General features: G+C 37.5%; 1 protein-coding gene across 1 annotated transcript in view; it reads left to right on the forward strand.

The window, feature by feature from the left end:
• The first annotated feature begins 243 nt into the window (after positions 1-243).
• Positions 244-26,384, forward strand: part of LAMA2 (laminin subunit alpha 2) — a 674,179-nt gene continuing 648,038 nt past the window's right edge. Inside the window, exon 1 of the mRNA XM_068984950.1 lies at positions 244-277. Within this exon, the coding sequence (XP_068841051.1) occupies positions 244-277 (34 nt within the window). The remainder of the gene's footprint in view (positions 278-26,384) is intronic.

Below are 26,384 nucleotides of genomic sequence, written 5' to 3' on the forward strand. Positions count from 1 at the left end.
TACATGAACTTGGTCTTGTTATTTGTATCCATATGTTAAGTAATTTCATGTTGCCCTCTTCTAGACATTTGTTGTGTACTTTACAGGAATGAGTACAAAGACAGGATGAGAAAGGCAGTCTGAACTGCATCCCATTCAATGTGAACATACAGTGCGATATGGTGACAGAATAGTTAACTCATAAAAAACTTAGAAGCAGGTTGGTTGGTTGGTTTAGTACACATTTGAGTGCAGCATTGACAAATGGATGCAGATCGAGAGGAGGAAGAGCAGAAAGGTTAGAAGTCTGAAAAGATTTTTAAAGGAGGATTATTCCAAGTAAAGACTGTTAATTTGGAGAATGAAAGACTTAAGAAATCATAAGAGATCTCTTTGAATTTTTGGAAGGGTTGTTATTGGACGAGAGACTAAAATATTCTTTCTAAAGCCTGAATTTGAATGCATAGAAGAGTGTGACAAAGAGGAAGGTTTAAGTTAAATAAAATGGGAGGAAACCTCTCCTCCCTCCTCTCCCTTCCCTGTTCTGAGCTGTTCAGAAATAACTGGGTTGTGCTGAAACGCCCAGCTTCTGGAAATGTCCATGCAGTGATCAAATGTACAACATGTCAGAGATGATTTAGGATGGAATGCCTCTGCAGAAAGGAAGTTAAGACTCAAGTCTCCAGTCCTTAACCAAGTCCAAGATTCTAGTATTACATTCTGTTGTTTTGAGAATGCATACTTGTATTTGAACTTCTGAATTCTTAAAAAGTGTCAAGAAAATATTCAATGAATATAAATGTGTTTTTAGATGTCTTCTGAGATTTAAAATAAAAACATGTTTGAGATGATTGTCACTCATGTTTGGCAAGAATACTTAAAAATTTAATGTGTAATTTCCATATCACCATAAATTGCACAGTTCTAAAGCATCCTGTGCTATAAAATGTGAGAACACTTTATAAATTACCTGAAAACTTTTCAGGGGATTTATTGTGGCTGTAAAGCTGTAATTGATTTTTTTTATGGTATTTCCTTTTGTTACATTCGTAACTTGTTGGCTTGTTCACTACATATTGGCCTACTAGTTTGGTAAAAATGATTTATAACATATAAAGTGTATGAGTAAGAATATGAACATATTCACCATTGAGTGTTATATTATGGATGTGTTAGAATTTATTTAAATAACATTCTTTATATATTCTTAAAATCTCACTTATCGGTGTATGTAAATTGCTGATATATCTTATTCCTAAATTTTTTTTTATTCTAAGATTTCCTGCAAAGTAATGAACTGGATCTGTATCAAGAGTTTTTGGGGAATTATGAACACCTTGCACATGCTTTGCCAATTCTCTTTTTAAATTTTTATATTTAACATTTTATTATGTAAACAAATAAGATCTTATTCTAGGTACACTAGGTAATATGCACATAAGAAAGATATAGGACCTTTCTTGCAAAAGTTTGAATAAGTTTTGGTTATAATTCTAGTTAATATTTATTAATACACATCATACTCTTTTTATGATATATTAGCTGGGTCTCTTATTTTTTATTTTAATTTTTTATTTGGAGTATTATTGCTTTACAGTGTTGTGTCAATTTTTGCTGTACAGTCAAGTGACTCAGCTATATGTAGACATACATGCTCCCTCCCTTGAACATCCGTCTCACCCTCCACATCCCACCCCTCTAGGTCATCTCAGAGCACCGAGCTAAGCTCCCTGTGCTAGATAGCAGCTTCTTACTAGCTATCTATTTTACACATGGTAGTGTATATATCTCAGTCATACTCTCCTTGTTCGTCTCACCTTCTTCACCTTCCCACCTGTGTCCACATATTTGTTCCCTATGTTTGGGTCTCTATTCCTGGCTTGTAAACAGGCTTATCTATACGATTTTTCTATATTCCATGCATACGAGTTAATATACAATGTTTGTTTTTCTCTTTTTGACTTATTTAACTCAGTTTAACAGACTCTAGGAGAAAGCAATGGCACCCCACTCCAGTACTCTTGCCTGGAAAATCCCGTGGACGGAGGAGCCTGGTAGGCTGCAGTCCATGGGGTCGCTAAGAGTTGGACACTTTGACTTTTCACTTTCACGCGTTGGAGAAGGAAATGGCAACCCACTCCAGTATTCTTGCCTGGAGAATCCCAGGGATGGGGGAGCCTGGTGGGCTGCTGTCTATGGGGTCTCACAGAGTCGGACACGACTGAAGCAACTTAGCAGCAGCAGCAGCAGGTCCATCCACATCACTATACCTGACCCAGTTTCCTTCCTTTTCATGGCTAAATAATATATTTCATTGTATATATGTTTCACATCTTCTTTATCTGTTCATCTGTTGATGGACATTTATGTTGCTTTTATGTCCTGGCTTTTGTAAATAGTGCTGCAGTGAACATTGGGGTACGTGTGTCTTTTTGAATTATGGTTTTCTCAGAGTATATACCCAGTAGTGGGGATTGCTGGCTCATATGGTAGTTTTATTTTTAGTGATTTAAGGACACTCCATACTGTTCCTAATAGTATTTGTATCAAATAGATGGGGAAACAGTGGAAACAGTGTTAGACTTTATTTTGGAGGGGGCTCCAAAATCACTGCAGATGGTGATTGCAGCCATGAAATTAAAAGATGCTTACTCCTTGGAAGAAAAGTTATGACCAACCTAGATAGCATATTCAAAAGCAGAGACATTACTTTGCCAACAAAGGTCCGTCTAGTCAAGGCTATGGTTTTTCCAGTGGTCATGTATGGATGTGAGAGTTGGACTGTGAAGAAAGCTGAGCACCAAAGAATTGATGCTTTTGAACTGTGGTGTTGGAAAAGACTGTTGAGAGTCCCTTGGACTGCAAGGAGATCCAACCAGTTCATCCTAAAGGAGATCAGTCCTGGGTGTTCATTGGAAGGACTGATGCTAAAGCTGAAACTCCAATACTTTGGCCACCTCATGCGAAGAGTTGACTCATTGGGAAAGACCCTAATGCTGGGAGGGATTGAGAGCAGGAGGAGAAGGGGACGACAGAGGATGAGATGGCTTGATGGCATCACCGAGTCGATGCATATGAATTTGGGTAAACTCTGAGGGTTGGTGATGGATGGAGAGGCCTCGCGTGCTGCGATTCGTGGAGTCACAAAGAGTCAGACATGACTGAGCAACTGAACTGACTGACATTCCCACTAACAGTGCAGGAGGGTTTCCCTTTTTCCACGTCCTGTTCAGCATCTTATAGTTTGTAGATGTTTTGATGATGACCAATCTGGCTGATATGAGGTGACACCTCATTGTAGTTTTGATTTGCATTTCTCTAACAATAGTGATGTTGAACATTTTTTCATGGATTTGTTGGCCATCTATATGTCTTCTTTGGAGAAATGTCTATTTAGGTCTTCCACTCATTTTTGGATTCTGTTTTTTTTTTTTTTTTGATATTTAGCTGTTTGTATATTTGGAGATTAATCCTTTGTCAGATGCTTGGTTTGCAAATATTTTCTCCCATTCTGAGGATTGTCTTTTTGTCTTATTTATGGTTTCCCTTTGCTGTGCAAAAGCTTTTAAGTTTTATTAGGTTGTTTGTTTATTTTGTCCAATTGTTTCTTAATTCACTTCAGTTACTCTAGCTCCTGAAAGATAAGATGTCACCTCACTGTATTGACTACACTTTTCACCTTCTTTAGATGTAATTATTTAACAACTCAAAGATATCTGAAGAGTTCTACCCAGATATGATTGCTTTAAGAAAAACATGGAATCCGCCCCCCCCCCCGCCCCATGGGTGGGTTTTAGTTACATAAGAAGGATTTCTGAAGTAGTAGAATTTGGATTTTTTACACCTTTCAGTTATACTATAATAGCTGCTACTCAAAAAAGTTTCCTTTTTTGGTAGATTTCCCAGTATTTTCTCCAGCCCCATTTATCTAAAGTAGATTGTTGCCACTCTTTTTCTATTCATATATTTAATAAATACTGATTATTCATGGAAATGACTAATGTGCTAGACTTTTCAATGTGGACCTCTGAGAATGAATCATTGTTCTTTCTTCTAGTCCAAATAGATTTAGCAGTGACCTATAAAAAGAAATTCATTTAAGCTTTATATGGGGTCTGACATCTCCTTTCATAATCTGCTTTAGAATTTTGGAACTACAATGGCAGGCCACAATGGAAGAGGAGGAATCAAGGCCTAGTGGGTCCAGAAGAGGGAATACTAATTTCAGTTTAGCCTGTGCATAACAAGATTAGTGGAGTGGTTTTCTGTCCTTATAGAGTCCAAAGGATTTATCAAATGCACACCTGAGTCCAGCCAGCATTAGCTGTCCAGTAGAATTTTATCCTGTGGGTAGAACATGTCTGGAAGAGTTTCCAAGAGAGTACTTAAATAAAATAGGTGACTACAGGGTCATCTGTCCAATTTGCTTTATGTCCTTATTTAGCATCTGGAGACCCTGTGGAAAAGATGAGGAAAACGTTGTCAGTGGCCAAATTGTCTAGTTTCTAATCTGGAAGACTGGAGTTTAGGAGTCTTAGTCACAACTTTGAAATGGGTAGCTATGCAGAAACTAAGGCAGAAGCCAACTGAGGTGAATGGGAAAAGAAGGTGGGGTTAGAGAAGGATAGCTTTAGATAGGCACATGATTCTTCAAGACTCATGCCAGGCTCAGTGTATACCGGGCAGCCAGAAAGAAGGTGGATTCTGGGCTGAACCCATGGGTAAAACTGAATTCCAAGGCCAGAATTTGTGCAAGAAATTGGTGGGTTGGGCCTATATGTATTGGAATGTGGTTAAAAAATGATTGTATTCAGTGAGCAAAAGAGCTCCCCACCGCCCCCCCAACAACAACAACAACAACAACAAACTCAACATATCCCCACTATTATGGAGTTTATATTCTAGTTGAGACAAATATGATGAATATATAATGAATAAATAATATCATGAATACCTATATTGTGTAGCATGTAGCCAGTGATGGATTTCTGGACAAATACAACAAAGAGGAGTCAGGAGTTCTAAGAATGAAGGATGGTTTCTATTTTTAAATAGTGATAAAGGGATAAAGGTTGACCTCACTGAGAAGGTCGTCCTTGAGTGAACACTTGCTGGAGTTGTGGGAATGATTAATACAGATATCAGCTGGAAGAGTACTCTGGGCACAGGGAACAGACTTACAAAGGTCTAAAGCACAATTTGTAGGGCTAGAGAAGTAATGGGGGCTTGATCACTGTAAAGATTTTGCTTTTTAGTCTAACTCAGGTGGGTGATACTGAAGAGTTTTGAGCAGAATAAAATGAATGAATTGAACAAATTTTTTTTCATCTCAAGCAAGCTCTAATCCATTGGGCTAGACACATAGGATAAACGTAGGATTATTTTAAATTCGTCTCCTGCCCCTAACCTTTCATTTGTAGGACATGTTTAAGAGAATCCATTCCAGAGTATTACACTTCAACAATCTTACCATCAGGAGGCTCAGAGGCATCTTTTTAAAACATTTTTTTTTTTTCCTTTCGGCATCTCACTTCCATTCTACTATTAAAGAATATGAATAGCTCAAAACTACTCAAGTTCAAGGAACTTCTACATATCCTTTTATTTTGTCCCAGTGTTCCTAGAAATATGCCTTAGGTTTCTTGGAACATTTTTAGCTAATGTACTTGTTAAAACAAAAATTATCTATAATCCCACATGGATATATATCTACCTTGGAGTTCTCTTTTTTAATCATTCATGTCAGTATCAGAGCTAAGGTTTAGGTACTGTTATTAAAAATGACAAGTGATGTATTGATCTGATGACTTCTTTTATGAAAGGAACATTCAAATGTTACCAACTTTTTTACAGTTAGAAGCACGTGATGCTCTGCTTCGATTTTTATAACTTCTTTAAGGATCTCTGTAAGTCTTGCAGTAATCTTTGGAATAAAGTAATTCAATTTTGGCCTGACCTAATTTTATCATTTAAAACAAACCATCTCTGTCTTCTTTCTTCCCTCCTCCCTCCCTTCCCTTTCTCCCTACCTCTGCTTCTTTCCTTCCCTCATTCCCTTCCTCCCTCCTTTCCTTTTTCCTTTAATATCCTGATTCTGAATACAGTATGGCTTTCAAAGAGATGATTCTAACAAATTTAACGTTTTAGAAAGTATGAAAGGATAGACTTCACCTATGTATTTCTTCTTATTAAAATCATGGATAATTATCATCTAAAGATAGTTTTGAGACATAATCTAAAATTAAATTGAGAGTTAAAGCTAGAGGATTGCCTGCTAAAGATGTTTAATATGAATAAAAATATAGTATTTTTCCAGTCATCTTGAATGTGGATTTTAATATGGGAGCTTTATCCTGTTTGGCACATGACATTTAGAAGAAGATTGTAGAGGCTAGTCTATTAGTGGTTTATTACTCATAATGCTGGCTTTCTGGAGCAGGCCTAATCTAGTACAAATAGCAAGTTAATCTGTGTAAATTCTGAATGATGAACACCTGAGCAGCTATTTCGTGTCTGGCTCTTGGGAGAGCACCTTGTAGGAAGTTAACATCTCTCCTCTTACGGTCCTGTCAATTGACTACTGGGTTGTGTGATTTCCCAAGGCTCTTTGTTCAACTAGATCTGAGTGCCAGATGCTTTAGATTGGTTTAATAGTATCTAGTGCATTGTGAGTGTTAACACATTAATTTACACAGCAAAAGTTTCCACCAGGTTAATATAATTATCCTCATTTTAGAGAAGGAGAAATTTGTCAAGGACAAACACATGTTCCACTGTTAGTTTTAGACATTAGAACATGTTCCTTTTTTTGGTTTTGTGGACCCTAAGTTGTCATCTCTTTTGGAGCTTTAGGTCCTTTCTGATCTTTTATAAAATACCTTAAAAATCATAATAGCATTTCTGAATTAAGTTAGTAGTCTAGTTTTAAATTGAAGATTCACTAGGTCTTATGGAAGAACAAGAAAAATAGAACATATAGTCTTCAAAACTCATTTTCATTTAAACACACACTACTTAAAACCATGCAGAAATACATAAATTTCAAAGTATCCATCAAATTTTAGTCTTTAAATTTTTAGGATTTGGATTATTGGGTGCTAGACTATAACAAAGAATTAAGTGATTATTTCTGTAAGTCACTTTACAGAAATTACTTCAGTAGGCTAGAAGCAATTGTCTTTATAACAGATTCCTTTAAAAATAGTTACTGTATATGTCTGTGAATGAAAAGAGCGAGAATCAAACGATATGCATAAGAATAAGAGCAGAGTTAATCTCAAAATTCCTTCTGAAAAGTGCATAACCCTGGCATCTTCATAAAAAGACTTAAAGAGTTCTGTTTGAAGTCGAACCTCTCCAGTTAAGATAGAAAATTGTGCAAACATCCTAGATTTTGAGAGGATTTGTATGTGTATCTATGTACCCTTTACAGTTTAATGCTCTCACAGTACTTAATATATTTAATATATTATTTGATTGTTTAATCCGTAGATTTTCAGTTTTAAAAGCAAAAATATAGAATAAAGGAATCTAAAAATTTCCAGGATTCTGAATTTTCAAAAAAAACCTAGTTGCCTTGATAAATGCTTATAGACCACAGAATAAGCTGTAAATGGGATCATTTATAGTTTTCAGTCTGGTAGCTATACTGTTAAAACTCTAAAGTGTAATTCTTTTTAAGTTGCTTGTAACATATAAGGTCCTATTCTAAAGAGGAAATAAGGTTAGTCGAGTTTGCCACATCAAATATATTTTTTCAGAAGCCTGCAGTAGCTACCCCAATTTTCTGGCTTATTGCCTGCTATGCCTTTTTCAATTACCGAATGAGGCTGAAAGTGTGAAGAAGAACACAAAGTAGTGCAATTGTCATTTCAGGTAGCTACTTCATCTCATTGGTTTATTGGGAGGAGTATATAAAACAATGAATGTGCATGGTGCACCTATTAGGGACTCAATAAATGTGAATGTTCAAAGTGCCTCAAGAGAAATGAATTAAGTCTAAAAGTTGTCTTGGCGCCTCTGGCTTGAAGCAGCCTTTTTTTTCGCCAGCCCCATGGTGTACCAAATTCAGCTGAGGCTGTTTATGAAAGTATTTGCTCATATACTTGAAAACACAAATGTATGAATTCAATTTTAATTGCAATTTATGTTGTAGTATTTCACTATTGTGAACTTCATAGCTTAAGTTGTAAAAAAGGCTCTTATTAACATATACTTTTTTTTTTAAAGGTATAGTTAATTTACAATGTTGGGTTAATTTCTGCTGTACAGCAAAGTGGTTCAGTTATAGACACAGGCATACATTCTTTTTATATTCTTTTCCATTATGATTTATCACAGGCTATTGAATGTAGCTCCCTGTGTTACATACTAGGACCTTGTTGTTTATCCATTCCGTATATACTAGTTTGCATCTGCTAATCCCAAACTGCCACTCCATCCCTCTCGAACCCTTCTGCCCCTTGGCAACCACAAGTCTGTTCTTTACAACATATATTTCCTTATGTCTTCAATTTTCATATATATTCCTCTGCTTTGGAGATAACTTGGATTAGCAGAAAAAGTATAGACTTGGGAGATGGAAAGAATTGGATTCATAGCCATGTTGCCATTTTTCTTACTGAGACCAAAAACCTGAGTCAACAGAGTTTAAATTTTCCATTTGTAAAATAGAATTATGTTAGATAATATTTGTGAAAATTGTTGTTGTTGTTCAGTCACTAATTCATGTCCAACTCTTTGTGACCCCATGGACTGCAGCATACAAGTCCTCCCTGTCCCTTACCCTCTCCTGGAATTCACCCAAGTTTATGTCCACTGAATCAGTGATGCCATCCAACCATCTCATCCTCATTTGTGAAAATACTTGGCAGTTAATCAGTAAATGTTAGCCAGTTTCTTCTTTCTTTTATTACCTGATCACAAAGCTCAAAGTAATATTTTCAGTGCATATAACACCCATTTTGCTTTGTGAAAGTCACTCAGTCATGTCCAACTCTTTGCAACCCTATGGACTATAGCCTGCCAGGCTCCTCTGTCCATGGAATTCTCCAGGAGAGAATACTGGAGTGGGTAGCCATTCCCTTCTCTAGGGAATCTTCCCAACCCAGGGATCGAACCCAGTTCTCCCACACTGCAGATGGATTCTTTACCATCTGGATTCTTCACCATCTGAGCCACCAGGCAAGCCCCAAGAAACACACCTTGGCTGACCAGTGACTGGTGTTGGGGCCACAGTGGTGAAAGGACCGAATCACAGCCACTAGACCACCAGGACCTTTTGCTATAGAACAGCAAAATATTCTACGAGTAGACCCTAAGAGATTATAGATGACAAACTGTTTATGTCACTGCAGAGCAACTGAAGAATTCTATTAAGGTCACCCAAGTCAATAATAGAGATAGGAAGGAACACAAAGTCCTATAATTAGCTAATGATTATGCTAGTAGCCCAATATGAGAACTTATTTAAGCAGGGAACAGAATGGAAATTTTAGCAGTACTTTGTGGCTATTTATATTTCAATTATGATATAATAAACTTTTAAAGGAATTTCTCCTTTTTTGACTTGAATTTATTAAGGATTGATAAACTACTTTTTAAAGAACTCAATGTATGGCGTGTGACAAGTGCTTCATAAAGATTAGTTATTATTTTCAGCCTATGAAGCATTTGTCTTCATTAACATCTTCCTGGGTAGAGGTGACAATTCAGCATGTTTGACACATGGAAATTAATTTTAGGATGGTCTTCAATGAAAAGTCTAATTGGATTGTTAAAAAGTTCTCAGTATAGACTCTTTATTTGGACTCTATTTACTAAGGTGAAAAAGCAGTCTGAATAGGGAGGAGTTTTAGTTTGTCTATCTGTGCAGTAAGTCTAACGGTAAATTTCTGAAACAAACAAAAACTACCTCAGGAAATTGTGTAACCCAAACAGAACTCTAGGAAAACCTGCTTTTTTTTAACTTGAGGACATCAGATTTTGAAGAAAGAAAAAAAATCAGAAAAAACACTTTCTAGGACTCGGCCGTAAAGAACCCGCCTGCAATGCAAGAGACCCGGGTTGGATCCCTGGGTCAGGAAGATCCCTTGGAGAAAGAAATGGTAACCTGTTCTGGTATTTTTGCCTAGGAAATCCCACGTACAGAGGAGCCTGGCAGTCTATGATTCAGGGGGCTGTGAAGAGTCAGACACAACTTAGCGACTAAACAACAGACTTGCTATAGTCTCCTTCCCTGTTTAAAAGGTTTCATTAACATGTAATGTACAACTAGTTAATTTTTCACTGTGGAAAATTGGAAGAAAAATCACTGGATTTGTAATTGGAACTCCAGAATACAAGTTTTGCCTCTAGTCCTCGCTAAAACTGTGGCCTGAAACAATAGTTTAGATTCATTTAACTATTATGAAATTCAATTGCTATCTATTAATAAAGAAAATTGAGAACATAATGCTCAACTCTGTCTCATGGGGTTGTTGTAAAGGTTAAATAAAATATGCCATTTAAATAGTATTGTTAATAATACTACTCTGTATTATGATAAATGATAGGTTTGGTCAAAGGCATCGTTGCCATATAAAGTTTTTCTTCACCCTTTCCTTGATTTTTTTCCCCTAGTGATTCTTAATACATTTAATTCTTCTGTATTGAAAACCTTGGCACATCCTCGTTTTATTTTTATTTACTTATTTATTTTTTGCCACGTACCTCCCAGTAATACAGAAAAAGTAAATTGGTGTGGAAAGGAAAATATTTAAAATGCATATCCTATCTTCATTGGTTTTGCAAATAGTTACAGATACACTCTGTATGTAGACGTGATATGTTGAAAAATTCTTCAAAATACTTTTTTTTTATCTTTATGATCTTTCTCAAGTTTATACAAAATATTTTCCAGTCAACTTTCAAGGGCAGATTTTATCCATAGGCTTCCTAGTATGTGTTACCTAAGATGTTCTGAGAAAGCAAAACTGTCCTAAGTTTCCATATTCATCCAGGAGTCCATAGATTAAGGTCAAAGTTGGCTCATGTATATAATGAGTCTAACCTGTTTATGATTTTCATTTATGTAATAAGTTGAAAGACAGATCCAATCTTGTACAAACTTCAAGAGGTATTGTTGTTTCAGAAAGCTAGAAGGGCACATAATTAACTAGTTGCTCTTTCAAGATCTTCAACTGATAATGGTTAGAAATTAATATGGTAAGTTTCATAATAATAGGACTTTTAAAATTTACTGCTCTATTCCTTGTCTTTAGACTGGGATATGGTAGGCACACAATAAAAATTGTAAAATGAAGCTACTCTTTTTGGGCAGACTAAAAGAATTGCCTTTAAAAATTCCTGTACGTGTACTATATTTCCTAATCTTTTTATCGTTAGAATGAGTATTTTTATAAGATATACCTTTCAAAAAATACTGAAAGCACAGCATGTGCAATTGTGAGGTGTTGTTATCGATGCCACTAATGTGATAAATAAAACATTTTAGAATGCTTTTTATGCTTTTGAGGCATACTTTCTTTCTTAGGATATTCCAGTAAGAGCTGAGCAATTTTTAAGCTTTGGATGAGGAATGCATATTTCTTTGTTTAGTCAGAACTTTTCTGTGTGTGAGGTCTTTTTTGGATGAGGATTAAAATACATAAGATTAAAATGTTTACTAGCTATCATTTAAAATATATATTAGACACTAATATTTCAGGTTCTCCACCAGTTTTATCCCTAACCCATCAACATTTTTTAAGCTCATCATTTGGAAAGGATTTTCTTTTTTACCTTTTCCAAATTAATCTGTTTTCACCCATTTTTTTCCCAAAAAGGTAATCCTCACACTCTATGCCTTTACTGAGCTGAGCCATCAAGAAATCTTTCCTTTTCTTCAGCATGCCCTACTTTTGAACATGCTTCTTTCTCTTGTATTTTTAAGATGGAGTTAAAAGCTCATTTCCTCCAGGTCCTCAGGTGTGAATACACCTCTGATCACTTCTGTAACATTAGCTTCACTTATCGTTATGTATAGTGTAAAAATATTCATCCTATTTTATGTGTAAAATTTCTTAGGTTTCTTGATTGATTTCTGTGTTTATGAGCTGAGAGGGTGGGAGGGAGGAGTAGGAACTTCTGTTGAAATTAGCTGTGTTTTCTTCCTTTTAATACCAGATGAAGCCCTAGTCTACAAGAACTCATCAGGCCATGGCAATATTTTCATTGAGAATTTACTTAAAGGAAATAGAAGGCTGACATGCTACTCCAATCTTTATTCTCTTGGTGTGTATTATTCATAGATGAAGAAACAGTAAAGTGATTGAAATGACAATATAAATAAAATAATAAAAATACTCTTCACTCAACTATTTTTTTTCAACACTATAGAATTATTAGCATACAGGCAAATTTCTTTCAAGTTATATATTGCACTATAACTGGGAATGAATATTAAACACTTTTAAAATTTCTGCTCAGCAATTAGTATAAACTTAACAGTTCAGTTCAGTTCAGTCGCTCAGTCGTGTCCGACTCTTTGTGACCCCATGAATCACAGCACGCCAGGCCTCCCTGTCCATCACCAACTCCCGGAGTTCACCCAGACTCACGTCCATCGAGTCAGTGATGCCATCCAGCCATCTCATCCTCTGTTGTCCCCTTCTCCTCCTGCCCCCAATCCCTGCCAGCATCACAGTCTTTTCCAATGAGTCAACACTTCCATGAGATGGCCAAAGTACTGGAGTTTCAGCTTTAGCATCATTCCCTCCAAAGAAATCCCAGGGTTGATCTCCTTCAGAATGGACTGGTTGGATCTCCTTGCAGTCCAAGGAACTCTCAAGAGTCTTCTCCAACACCACAGTTCAAAAGCATCAATTCTTCGGTGCTCAGCTTTCTTCACAGTCCAACTCTCACATCCATACAAAACCACTGGAAAAACCATAGCCTTGACTAGATGGACCTTTGTTGGCAAAGTAATGTCTCTGCTTTTCAATATGCTATCTAGGTTGGTCATAACTTTTCTTCCAAGGAGTAAGCATCTTTTAATTTCATGGCTGCAATCACCATCTGCAGTGATTTTGGAGCCCCAAAAAATAAGTCTGACACTCTTTCCACTCTTTGCCCATCTATTTCCCATGAAGTGATGGGACCAGATGCCATGATCTTCATTTTCTGAATGTTGAGCTTTAAGCCAACTTTTTCACTCTCCTCTTTCACTTTCAGCAAGAGGCTTTTTAGTTCCTCTTCACCTTCTGCCATAAGGGTGGTGTCATCTGCATATCTGAGGTGATTGATATTTCTCCTGGCAATCTTGATTTCAGCTTGTGCTTCTTCCATCCCAGCATTTCTCATGATGTACTCTGCATAGAGCAGATCCTAAAAACTAAATTTAAGTAAGCACATAACATGGTTATCATGATTTCTATAGAGAGGTACGGGTTAGCCATGGACTGCCACAAGGGCATGGGCTCTGGGTGCAGCAGACCTGGGTATAGCATAAACCCTCTTGGAGGAGGTCTCCATTAACCCTACCATAGAGCTGCCAGATCTTACACAGGACTGGGAAACAAACTCTTGGCGGGCACAAACAGAACCTTATGCGCACCAGGACCCAGGAGAAAGGAGCAGTGATCCCACAAGAGACTGACCCAGCCTTGTTCCTGAGTGTCCAGGAGTCTCTGGCGGAGGCATGGGTAGGTGGCGGCCAGCTGCAGGGTTGGGGGCACTGAGTGCAGCAGTGCATGCTTGGGGCCTTTTGCAAGAGGTCGCCATTATCTTCATTACCTCCACCATAGTTTGGCTTTGCCAAGAGAATGCACTGGTCATAGCAAACACCCTCTTCCAACAGCACGAGAGAAGACTCTGCAACTTGCACATCACCAGATGGTCAACACTGAAATCAGATTGATTGTACTCTTTGCAGCCAAAGATGGAGAAGCCCTATACAGTCAGCAAAAACAAGACCTGGAGCTGACTGTGGCTCAGATCATGAACTCCTAATTGGCAATTTCAGACTTAAACTGAAGAAAGTAGGGAAAACCACTAGACCATTCAGGTATGACCTAAATCAAATCCCTTATGATTATACAGTAGAAATGAGAAATAGATTTAAGGGATTTGAACTATGGATGGAAATTTGTGGCATTGTACAGGAGACAGGGATCAAGACCATCCCCATGGAAAAGAAATGCAAAAAAGCAAAATGGCTGTCTGGGGAGGCCTTACAAATTGCTGTAAAAAGAAGAGAAGTTAAAAGCAAAGGAGAAAAGGAAAGATATAAACATCTGAATGCAGAGTTCCGAAGAATAGCAAGGAGAGATGAGCCTTCCTCAGCGATCAGTGGAAAGAAATAGAGGGAAACAACAGAATGGGAAAGACTAGAGATCTCTTCAAGAAAATTAGAGATACCAAGGGAAGATTTCATGCAAAGATGGGCTCGATAAAGGACAGATACGGTATGGACCTAACAGAAGCAGAAGATATTAAGAAGAGGTGGCAAGAATACACAGAAGAACTGTACAAAAAAGATTTTCACAATCCAGATAATCACGATGGTGTGAAGACTCACTTAGAGCCAGACATCCTGGAATGTGAAGTCAAGTGGGCCTTAGAAAGCATCACTATGAACAAAGCTAGTAGAGGTGATGGAATTCCAGTAGAGCTGTTTCAAATCCTGAAAGATGATGCTGTGAAAGTGCTGCACTCAATATGTCGGCAAATTTGGAAAACTCAGCAGTGGACACAGGACTGGAAAAGGTCAGTTTTCATTCCAATCCCAAAAAAAGGTAATGCCAAAGAATGTTCAAACTACTGCACAATTGCACTCATCTCACACGCTCGCAAAGTAATGCTCAAAATTCTCCAAGCCAGGCTTCAGCAATACGTGAACTGTGAACTTCCAGATGTTCAAGCTGGTTTTACAAAAGGCAGAGGAACCAGAGATCAAATTGCCAACATCCACTGGATCATGGAAAAAGCAAGAGAGTTCCAGAAAAACATCTATTTCTGCTTTATTGACTATGCCAAAGCCTTTGACTGTGTGGATCACAATAAACTGTGGAAAATTCTGAAAGAGATGGGAATACCAGAGCACCTGACCTGCCTCTTGAGAAACCTATATGCAGGTCAGGAAGCAACAGTTAGAACTGGACATGGAACAACAGACTGGTTCCTAATAGGAAAAGGAGTACATCAAGGCTGTATATTGTCACTCTGCTTCTTTAACTTATATGCAGAGAAACGTATACATCGTGAGAAACGCTGGACTGGAAGAAGCACAAGCTGGAATCAAAATTGCTGTGAGAAATATCAAGAAGCTCAGATATGCAGATGACACCACCCTTATGGCAGAAAGTAAAGAAGAACTAAGGAGCTTCTTGATCAAAGTGAAAGAAGAGAGTGAAAAATGTGGCTTACAACTCAACATTCAGAAAACTGAGATCATGGCATCTGATTCCATCACTTCCTGGCAAATAAATGGGAAAACAGAGGAAATTCTGACAGACTTTATTTTGGGGGGCTCCAAAATCACTGCAGATGGTGACTGCAGCCAGGAAATTCAAAGATGCCTGCTCCTTGGAAGAAAAGTTATGACCAACCTAGACAGCATATTAAAAAGTAGAGACATTACTCTGCCAACAAAGATCAGTCTAGTCAAGGCTATGGTTTTTCCAGTAATCGTGTATGGATGTGAAAGTTGGAGTATAAAGAAATCTGAGTGCCAAAGAATTGATGATTGTGAACTGTGGTGTTGGAGAAAACTCTTGAGAGTGCTGTAGTCTGCAAGGAGATCCAACCAGTCCATCCTAAAGGAAATCAGTCCTGAATATTCATTGGAAGGACTGATGCTGAAGCTATAACTCCAATACTTTGGCCACCTGATGCGAAGAACTCATTCGAAGAGACCCTGATGCTGGGTAAGATTGAAGGCATGAGGAAAAGGGGACGACAGAGCATGATGAGATGGTTGGATGGCATCACCTACTCAATGGACATGACTTTGAGTCAACTTCGGGAATTGGCGATGGACACGGAGGCCTGGCGTGCTGTAGTACATGGGGTCACAAAGTGTCAGACACAACTGAGCAACTGAACTGAACTGACTAATAGAGAAAATCAAATTCTTTCTGATGGACTTAATTACAGCTTCTTGTTCCACCGTGCTGCTCTCTTATGCTTTACATTTGTAAAGCTGTAGCATCTGGTATCTAGGATGTATTATTTTTTCACCACCATGTCTGCGCCTCCACACAAAACTTTTGAGTCTTGTTTGTAGCAGTGTATTCCTAGATTTGGAGTAACGTGTGTCAGTACTTAAAATGAATGAGTTAACTTGATAAAAGTAAAAATGAATAGAAATAGAATCCCAGACTTTCTAAATTCCAGACATGCATTTCAGTTTTATATAAATCTTCTCTCTAATATGGAAAGTAGCAATTTTAAATGGAGAAAGCTAATATAAAGACTGAAGCTTTGTAACAGTTTATGGAGGGTAGGTTTAAACACTGACTCTATAGATCATCTATAAAAAGATTTTTTGATTCAGTCAAAAAAAATGATGGTTTCTCATGTTTTCCAGAGAGAAACACTCATCAGTTTTTCTGTGTGTTTAAGATAATTTTTACTTCTTCTTTCACTTAATTGTATTGTTTAATTGATTTTTTAACATTCTATTTGTAAATATGATCAGATACAGCTTAGGATATATGTGTCAAATTGTTTCATATTAATATACATGCTTTTTTTTATCTTTCCAGTAGCCTTGTTTATAGTTTCATATATTAAGGAATTATAAACTGAATTTATTATACTTCACTGAGCAAAATATTGATTTTAAAATCTAATGTTATTTTGAATATCCCCGTTGAGAGACATTGGAGACTTATAGTGAAGTCATCATTTCACTAAGATCTCTTTCTAATCAGACAGTCACATTACTGGAATTATATTTTATGCATTACATTCCATTGACATAATTTAAATTTCCATTCTATTTCATTATAAATGGAATTTCATTATATGTGACTCCACAATAAGTGGGTTACAGTATCGTTGACATTTAGTAGGATTACAGATCTTAGTGTCTTTGTACACTCTGCATTAAAATGCATTATGTGTGTTTTCAATTCTGTTTCAAAGAAACTACTCTTGATTTACAAAGTTGTTGTATAGAAGAATTCTGTTAAACTCCATTGCTTAATTTCATGGGTTTTTTTTGTTTTCCTTTCTAAAACCAATTGAACTATTTCTTAGTGTATTTTGCCACTATCGGGTAAAAATGAGATAAAACTTATGGATTATAAATATATTTGTGGGAGTTTTTCTCTAACAGTAGGTCTTTATAAAGTCTTTGTGGATCTTGAGCTGTAATTGTAGCTTTCTCTTGTTAACTGTCTTTTATTCTATATTTTATTATGAAAGTTCTTGTAGAAAATGAAGTATTTTACATAGTGCTGAGAAAGCCTTTCTCTTCTAAAACATGAAATTAAAATATTTCTTTTGTTTCAAGCTCAGGGGAGAGAGCTTCCTGAGAATAGACTCTTTTATCTGGAGATCTGTTTCAGGGATTTGAAAGCAGAGCTACTGCTGTGGAGGCAGAATGGGTAGGCGAAGGTGACAAAGAAGGTGACAGACAATGGACTTTGGCTCTAAGAGGCCTGGTGTTGAGACCTCCTTATCTGATACCATAGATGATAATCTCAGATGCAGGCATCCAGTTGCAGATAACCCTCCCCCACCCCCTGCCTCCCCTTCAGGAGTGTTAGACTCAAAGGGGAAATTGCCCTTAGAACAGTCTAAAAGCCATTCATTCTAGAACCATTTCCTCAAGGATGTGGGACTCAGGGATGACCAAGGCCTGGGACACATCAACTCAGTCCAGTTTGAGGGGAGGAACATTTTAAATTCAACCAGGTCAAGAACATTTAAAATTCAACTAGGACTCCCTGGTAACTCAGCTGGTAATGAATCTGCCTGCAATGCAGGAGGGACTAGTTTGATTCCTTGATTGGGAAGATCCCCTGGAGAAGGGATAGGCTACCCACCCCAGTATTCTTGAGTTTCCCTGGTGGCTCACACAGTAAAGAATCTGCCTGCAATGCAGGAGACCTGGGTTCAATCTCTGGGTTGGGAAGATCCTCTGGAGGAGGGCATGAAAACCCACTCCAGTATTCTTGACTGGAGAATCCCCATGGAAGAGGAGCCTGGCAGGCTACAGTTCCATGGGGTCGTAGAGTTGGACATGACTAAATGACTAAGCACATAGGTCAAGATCACCTGCTACAGGTATTTTTAAACTTTCCCACACCTCTTCTTTATACTTTCTCTGTGGGGAGTGTTAGTAACTACCTTGGAAGAGAGCTTTATATTTAATCATTATGCCACTCATAGTCTTAGTTTTCCAGCTTGGTTTGGATGCCTCTGGTTTGTAACTTAAGGTAACAGATTTGGAATAGAGATGCCCTTGTTCTTGTTTAGTCACTAACTCATGTCTGACCCTTTGCTACCCCATGGACTGCAATACACCAGGCTTCCCTGTCCTTCCAGAGTTTGCTCGAACTCATGTCCATTGAGTCAGAGATGCCATCCAACCATCTCGTCCTCTGCACCCGCATTGCCTCGTTCCCTTAATCTTTCCCAGAATCAGAGTTTTTTCCAATGGGTAGACTCTTCACATCAGGTGGCCAGATTATTGGAGCTTCAGCATCCATTCTTCAAAAGAATATTCAAGGTTGATTTCCTTTAGGATTGACTGGTTTGATCTCCTTGCAGTCCAAGGGACTCTCAAGTGTCTTCTCCAGCACCACAGTTCAAAAGTATCAATTCTTTGGTGCTCAGCATTCTTTATGGTTCAATTCTCACATCTGCACATGACTACTGGAAAAACCACCTCTCTAACTATGCAGACCTTTGTCAGCAAAGTGATGTTTCTGCTTTGAACGCACTGTCTATGTTTGTCATATCTTTCTTTCCAAGGAGCAGGTGTCTTAATTTCATGGCTGCAGTCGCTATCTGCAGTGATTTTGGAGCTCTGGAAAATAAAATCTGTTCACTTTTCCCATTTTTTTCTCCTACTACTTCCACTTTTTCCCCTTCTATTTGACATGAAGTCATGGGACCAGATGCCGTGATCTTATTGTTTTGAATGTTGAGTTTTAAGCCAGCTTTTTTACTCTCCTCTTTCACCCTCATCAGGAGGCAAGATAGTTCCTCTTCACTTTCTCCCATTAGAGTAGTATCATCTGTATATCTGAGGTTGTTGATATTTCCCCTGGCAAACTTGATTCCAGCTTGTGATTCATCTAGCCTGGCATTTCATATGATGTACTCTGCATGGTGGTGGTTTTAGTCACTGAGTTGTGTCCAACTCTTGTGACCTCATGGACTGTAGCCTGCCAGGTTCCTCTGTCCATAGGATTCTTCAGGAAAGAATGGAGTGGGTTGCCATTTCCTTCTCCAGGGGATCTTCCTAACCCAGGAATTGAACCTGTGTCTCCTGCATTGCAGGCAGATTCTTTACCACCTGAACTAGGAGGGAAGCCCATATAAGTTAAATAAGCAGAGTGACAGTGCACAGCCTTGTCATACTCCTTTCCCAATTTTGAACCACTCTGTTGTTCATGTCTGGTTCTAATTGTTGTCTCTTGATCTGCATACAGGTAAGAGACAGGAAAGGTAGTCTGGTATTCCCATCTCTTTAAGAATTTTCCAGTTGATCCAGACATTCAAAGCTTTAGCATAGTCAATGAAAGAGAAGTAGATGTTTTCTGTAATCCCTTTGCTTTCTCTGTGATCCAGCAAATGTTCACAATTTGATCTCTGGTTCCTCTGCCTTATCTAAATCCAGCTTGTACAACTGGAATTTCTTAGTTCATGTACTACTGAAACCTGGCTTGAAGGATTTTGGACATATCCTTGCCAGCATGTGAAATGAGCGCAACTGTACAGTATTTTGAACATTCTTTGGCATTGCCCTTCTTTAGGAGTGGAATGAAAATTGTTTTCCAATCCTGTAGTCACTGCTGAGTTTTCCAAATTTGCTAACATATCGAGTGCAACACTTTTAACAGCATCATCTTTTAGGGTTTTAATAGCTCAGCTGGAATTCCACCACCTCCACTAGCTTTGACCATATTAATGCCTCCTAATGCCCACTTGACTTTACACTCCAGGATGTCTGGTTCTAGGTGAGTGACCACACCATCATGGTTATCTGGTTCATTAAGACCTTTTTGTACCGTTATTCTGTGTATTCATGAACCTCTTCTTAATTTCTTCTGCTTTTGTTAGGTCCTTCTGATTCCTGTCCTTTGTCATGCCCCTCCTTGCATGAAACGTTCCCTGATGTCTCCAACTTTCTTGAAGCAATTTCTAATCTTTCTCATACCATTGTTTTCCTCTATTTCTTTGCACAGAAAGAGATGCCCTTGATAACATTTTAATGAGCACTTAAAATTTCACCATAAAGTAATTCAGAGAACTGTATTCCTTTGTCTCTATCTTTCAAGATAAGAGTGTCTGGAGGCCAGAATTCTAGCTGAGTTCCTTAGCATTATTGCCAGGTCAGAGAGGAGGCCTATTAACATGAAACATGTTGTTCTGCATCTGGAAGCCAGAATATAATAAGCATTGTTAATTTAGTTAGGAAAAGACAGCTGTGTAAGTTTAGCCTTGTGTGTATGTGTGTGTGTGTGTGTGTGAGTTAACAGAATAACATCTCTTTCCCAAGATATGCATGTTTTTCTTTTGCTTGTATGCAGATTTAAATGATGATTGAATTAATGAGCTAAATGAAATAATCAATTAATTGGAAGTTGATTGACAGGTGGTCATCTGCATGATGTTATATAGTTTTAGAAACCATATTGCTTCCAGTGGTCATGTATTCTGGTCATGGCTTCCTACAATACAACTATTAAGCCAGATAAAGAGGCTCTATTTCTAGAACCAACCTTCATCATAACCATTATTTAGAACCCTGGCCTAAATTACATCTGTCAGTTAAAACACTGCTGTTTTCTGGTGATGTATTTTGATAATTATCTATATTAAACACATTTATGTAGATGTGTGTAATGAGATTTCTTTGGAAAATATAGTTTGTATGTTGAGTTTAAACCTATTTCCATTTAACTTTCATAAGCTTTAACTATTTTAGTGTTCTACAGAAGGGATAGTGCCAATTATATATCAGACATTTTATTCTCTTTGTTTCTACTGTTTCTGAGATCCCTGAGGACTGGTATTATGTTTACCATTCTAAGAGAATGAGGCTGAGAAAACGAAATTCATATGACTGTAAAATATTTACAGTATGATACAAAGTCACAACCTCTTTTTTTAACTTTTTTTTTTGCAGTATAATTTACATAGAAAATCAAATTCACACATAACTATACCTTTTGGGTGACAACTGGCAAATGTACACAGCCTGTGTAACTACCATCCTAGTCAAGAAATAGAATATTCCACTTTCTCAGAAAGGTCCTGCTTGTTCTTTTGCGTCTCCTCCCACTCCCCCAACCTCTTAGCTGCTTAGTTTCATCTGTTCTAGAATTTCCTTTGTGTGAATCACCAACTATGTTCTTTTTTGTGTCTGCCTTCCTTTGTTCAGTCCAATGTCTGTAAAAGTCGTCCATGTTTTTGTGTTCATCAGTATTTGATTCTTTTAATTCCTAAGCATTTACAGTGTATCAGTATATATATCAGTTTAAGATTTAAAACCTGTTGACAACTTTTAGATTTCAGTTTTTAGCTATTATGAATAAATTTGCTATATACACATGCCTGCATGCTCAGTCGCTTCAGGCATGTCTGACTTTTTGTGACCCTTTGGACTGTAGCCCACAAGGCTCCTCTGTCCATGGGATTCTCCAGGCAAGAATACTAAATTGGGTTGCCACGCCCTCCTCCTGGGGATCTTCCGAACCCAGGGATCCAACCCGTGTCTCTTATGTCTCCTGCATTGGCAGGAGAGTTCTTTATCACCAATACCACCTGGGAAGCCCCTGCTATATATGAGTCATGTACAAGTCTTTCTATAGACATATGTTTTCATTTCTCATATTTATCTAGGAGTAGAATTCCTGGGTTGCATGGTCAGTATACATTTAATCTTATAAAAAGTAGGAAAATTGTTTTCCAGAGTGATTGTATTGCTTTACTTTTCCAAAACAAAGACATGGTCTTATTCTAGTGATGTTTACTTACATAAAGCAACATAACTGTTTGTTAAGCTAAATTTTGAGATAAGGAATGACATGACAATTAATCATTTTTCTCTTTTTTTAAAAAAAAATAAGGATTAAAATCTTGCCTTATTTGGGGAGATCTTATTCTTTAAGTCTTTCTGATAAATTTAAGATTTAAAATTTTATAGGCAGATAAAGCATAATAAATATTCTTTGTTTGACTTTTAAGGTAGTTTATTGTTCATCTTATCTATTTTCCATGTACTGTGATCAAGGGTAAAGCAATAATAATATTAATGGGAGAAGAAGAATCCCAATTTATTCATTGAACAAGAATCTATTGAACATGTACTATAAGTTTCCTATCCTGCAAGATAAGAGAGACATAATCTTTTCCTCTAAGAATTGTCTAAGTAGAAAAAAAAAAAGTAAATGCATATATACAATGATATTAATACAAGCAGTATGTATGTGGAAAGGGATTTACTAAAACTGTTTAAAATGCTTAAAAATTCTTAGTGAAACAAAGATTTTCAGCTCATAGGTGTAGAAACAGCTTCACAGAGAAGATGGAATTTGACTGAGCCTAACAGAAGAGAAGAATTTTAATGGGCAGATCAGGAAAAGAACAGTTCAGGAGAGGGAAGGATAGGTCATGGGGGGTGACTGAGCAGAGAGGCAAGTAAGTTACAACATTGTGGAACAGAGAGAACAAAGGATGAAGTTTAGGCATCATCTTCTAAGGAAAGAGGTTAGTTTGTGAAGAGAGAAAGAGAAGCTCAAAGTGAAATTTTGAAAATGTACTCACTTGGAGAGATTATAAAATCCAACAGTGAGGTCTCCTTCTGTGTTATTGAAATGAAATGCAGAGATACCAGTTGTTGGCTTTGATAATATCTGAGAGGTGTGAGAAAGGTCATCACTATGTCAGCATTTCTAAGTGGCTGGAGACTTAAACTTTCAAATTTCACATTTTGAGTACCTTTTCAAATTTGATTACTCTAACCCACTCCAGTGTTCTTGCCTGGAGAATCCCAGGGATGGGGGACCCTGGTGGGCTGCCGTCTGTGGGGTCGCACGGAGTCGGACACGACTGAAGCGACTTAGCAGCAGCAGCAGCAGCCAAAGAAAAAGCCATGCCATCATTGATTTAACCACTTGTTACAATGGTTTATTTTACTGGCTGGTATACCTTTTCTTTAAATGACACATTCTTATGGAGAAAAAAGAATCAGTTTTACTCTACTCAGGCTTCTTTTTACACTGAATAAACAACCACAGGAACCTAAACTGTTTCTTTATCCAAATTGTTTAGATGCCTTTAATATATGGTTTTTCACTTACTGCTATTAACTAGAGGTATTTTAATAGAAAATTCCTTTTAAAATTGTGTACTTGTAGTTTATTGCAGCATACAGTGTATTTTAAAGCTGCAGTAATAAAGCAATCAGAGTTAAGCTCTCACAGAAGATTAGACATGCTTATTAACAATAAAATATAGTCAGAATATACCAGTCATAAACATATTTTTATGTGGTGGAATTACCTCAGCACATAATTAATCTAAATTAAATGAGTTTATAATTGAGATCTGTGTGCAGAAAAAGGGAAAATTTATCTGTTCTGTAGACTATATATGTTTTTAATATCACAGCCAAAGTTTTAGGTATCCTTTGAGAGTAAGTGTGGATGCTGTTAAATGCAGCTGTGCTCTTTGGCTGTTGGTGTGGATATATGGCAAACCTGGAACAAAACTAGAAAAATTAAAAAGGTACTGTGGGGAAATGGGAAACGAAATTAGAAGAGGAAAACTAGCTTTCTCATCCTTTCTTTTCTCAAGGTTACTAGCTCAAATAATTTCCAACCTTAGTTGGAAAAAATAATAATTTTAAAAAAATAATTTCCAACCTTAGTTATGGAAAAAATAGAAAAAAATAAACCTGTTTTTATTTAGAAAATGGGCCTATATAGCTCGGTTTTTTTTCAGTTGTTTAACTGTCACAGTTCCCAAAAGCCACATATTTGGGACACATTATGTTAGATACTTCAAACCAATGGTTTATGCTCATTGCCTTCCTGGTGTAAATAGGGAGATAAATGCTGTTTAAGGAGCCTTTAGGTGCTTTTGATTTTACACTTTAGAAACTATGTGTGTGTTTAAAATTAGAAAGGTAAATGTTGAACTTATCAAACGTGAAGTGAGTGACAAAAAAGTACTACTGATGATAAGAGCTGACCTTTTAAATTTAGCTGTGTAATCCTCCATAACATAAGTATGTAACGCTTGCTTCAGTTCACCATAGCTTCTGGGCCCTGTACATCCTAGTCTGGTCTCAAGTGTGTCTAATTTTGAAATAGCTATGCTCACTTCAAAAAAGAAGAACTTGCTTTATTTTTATTTTATTTGTTTTAGCTTTAAAGATGTACCACCTAGCTAGATAACAAAGCCAGCTTTCATGGACACCTCTATTTAGAAGCATCTAGTTCGGTTGCTAAGTCATGTCCAACTCTTCATGACTCCTTGGAGTCATGATTGCAACCCCAAGCATGCCAGGCTTCCCTGGTCTTCACTATCTTCCTGAGTTTGCTCAAACTTGTGTCCATTGAATTGGTGATGCCATCCAACCATCTCATCCTCTGTTGCCCGCTTCTCATCTTGCCCTCAGCCTTTCCCAGCATCAGGGTTTTTTCCAATGAATTGGCTTTTTGCATCAGGTGGCCAAATATTGGAGCTTCAGCTTCAGCATCAGTCCTTCCAATGAATATTCAGGACTGATTTCATTAAGGATGGACTGGTTGGGTCTCCTTGCAGTTCAAGGGACTCTCAAGAGTCTTCTCTAACACCACAGTTCAAAAGCATCAATTCTTCTGCACTAAGCCTTCTTTATGATCCAACTCTCACATGCATACATGACTACTGGAAAAAACCATAGCTTTGACTATATGGGCATTTGTCAGCAAAATGATTTCTCTGCTTTTTAATATGCTATCTAAGTTAGTTATAGCTTTCCTTCCAAGGAGCAAGCATCTTTTAATTCCATGGTCATAGTCACTGTCTGCAGTGATTTTGGAGCCCAAGAAGATGAAATCTGTCACTGTTTACACTTTTTTTCCTCTGTTAGCCATTAAGTGATGGGACTGGATGCCATAATCTTGGTATTTTGAATGTTGAGTTTTAAGCCAGCTTTTTCTCTCTCCTCTTTCACCTTCATCAAAAGGCTGTTTAGTTCCTCTTCATTTTCTGCCATTAAAGTGGTATCATCTGCATATCTGAGGTTGTTAATATTGCTCCCAGCAATCTTGATTCCAGCTTGTGATTCATCCAGGATGGCATTTTGCGTGATGTACTGTGCATATAAGTTAAATAAGCAGAGTGACAATATACAGCCTTGACATAGTCCTTTCCCAGTTTGGAACCAGTCTGTTGTTCCATGTCTGGTTCTGACTGTTGCTTCTTGACCTGTTTTGCATCCGACTTTTTGGAACCCCATGGGCAGTAGCCCACCAGGATCCTTTGTCCATGAGAATTCTCCAGGCAAGAATACTGGAATGGATAGCCATTCCCTTCTCTAGGGGGTCTTCCTGACCCAGGGATTGAACCTGGGTCTCCTGCAATGCAGGCAGATTCTTTACCATCTGAGCCACCAGGGAAGCCACAAAAGAGTCTCAAGAGAATTTCTTTACCCAAGCCTTAGGGTTAAGGTAGCATATTCTTGAAAACAGACTGATAAGTGATCATGAGTTAGTCCTTCTTGAGTCCATTACTACTGAATCTAAGTATGTTTTAATTTTTAGTATCTAAAATCTGTTCTTAAATTTGGTAGGATATTCTTATAGTTTAGTATTATACAAATTTCCAGATTCAACAAGATATTCGTAATATGTGGTACTTTTGGATTTGTTTCTCTTCTACTAACAGTGATAAAAACTTCTAGTAACAGTGATAGAAACATTTCCCCCCAAATGTTTTTATACTTCATATACATTATTGATTTTGTATAATAGTAAAAATACTTAAGGGCTTCCCTGGTGGCTCAGTGGTAAAGAACTCACCTACCAATGCAAGAGATGTGGGTTTGGTCCCTGGGTTGTGAAGATCCCCCAGAGAAGGAATTGGCAACACACTCCAGTATTCTTGCCTGGGAAATCCCATGGACAGAGGAGCCTGGAGGGCTACGGTCCACAGAGTCACAGAGTTGGACATGACTTAGCAACTGGCATGCATAC

Source organism: Capricornis sumatraensis, chromosome 13, assembly GCF_032405125.1.
Source record: "Capricornis sumatraensis isolate serow.1 chromosome 13, serow.2, whole genome shotgun sequence".
NCBI classification, from domain to species: Eukaryota; Metazoa; Chordata; class Mammalia; order Artiodactyla; family Bovidae; genus Capricornis; species Capricornis sumatraensis.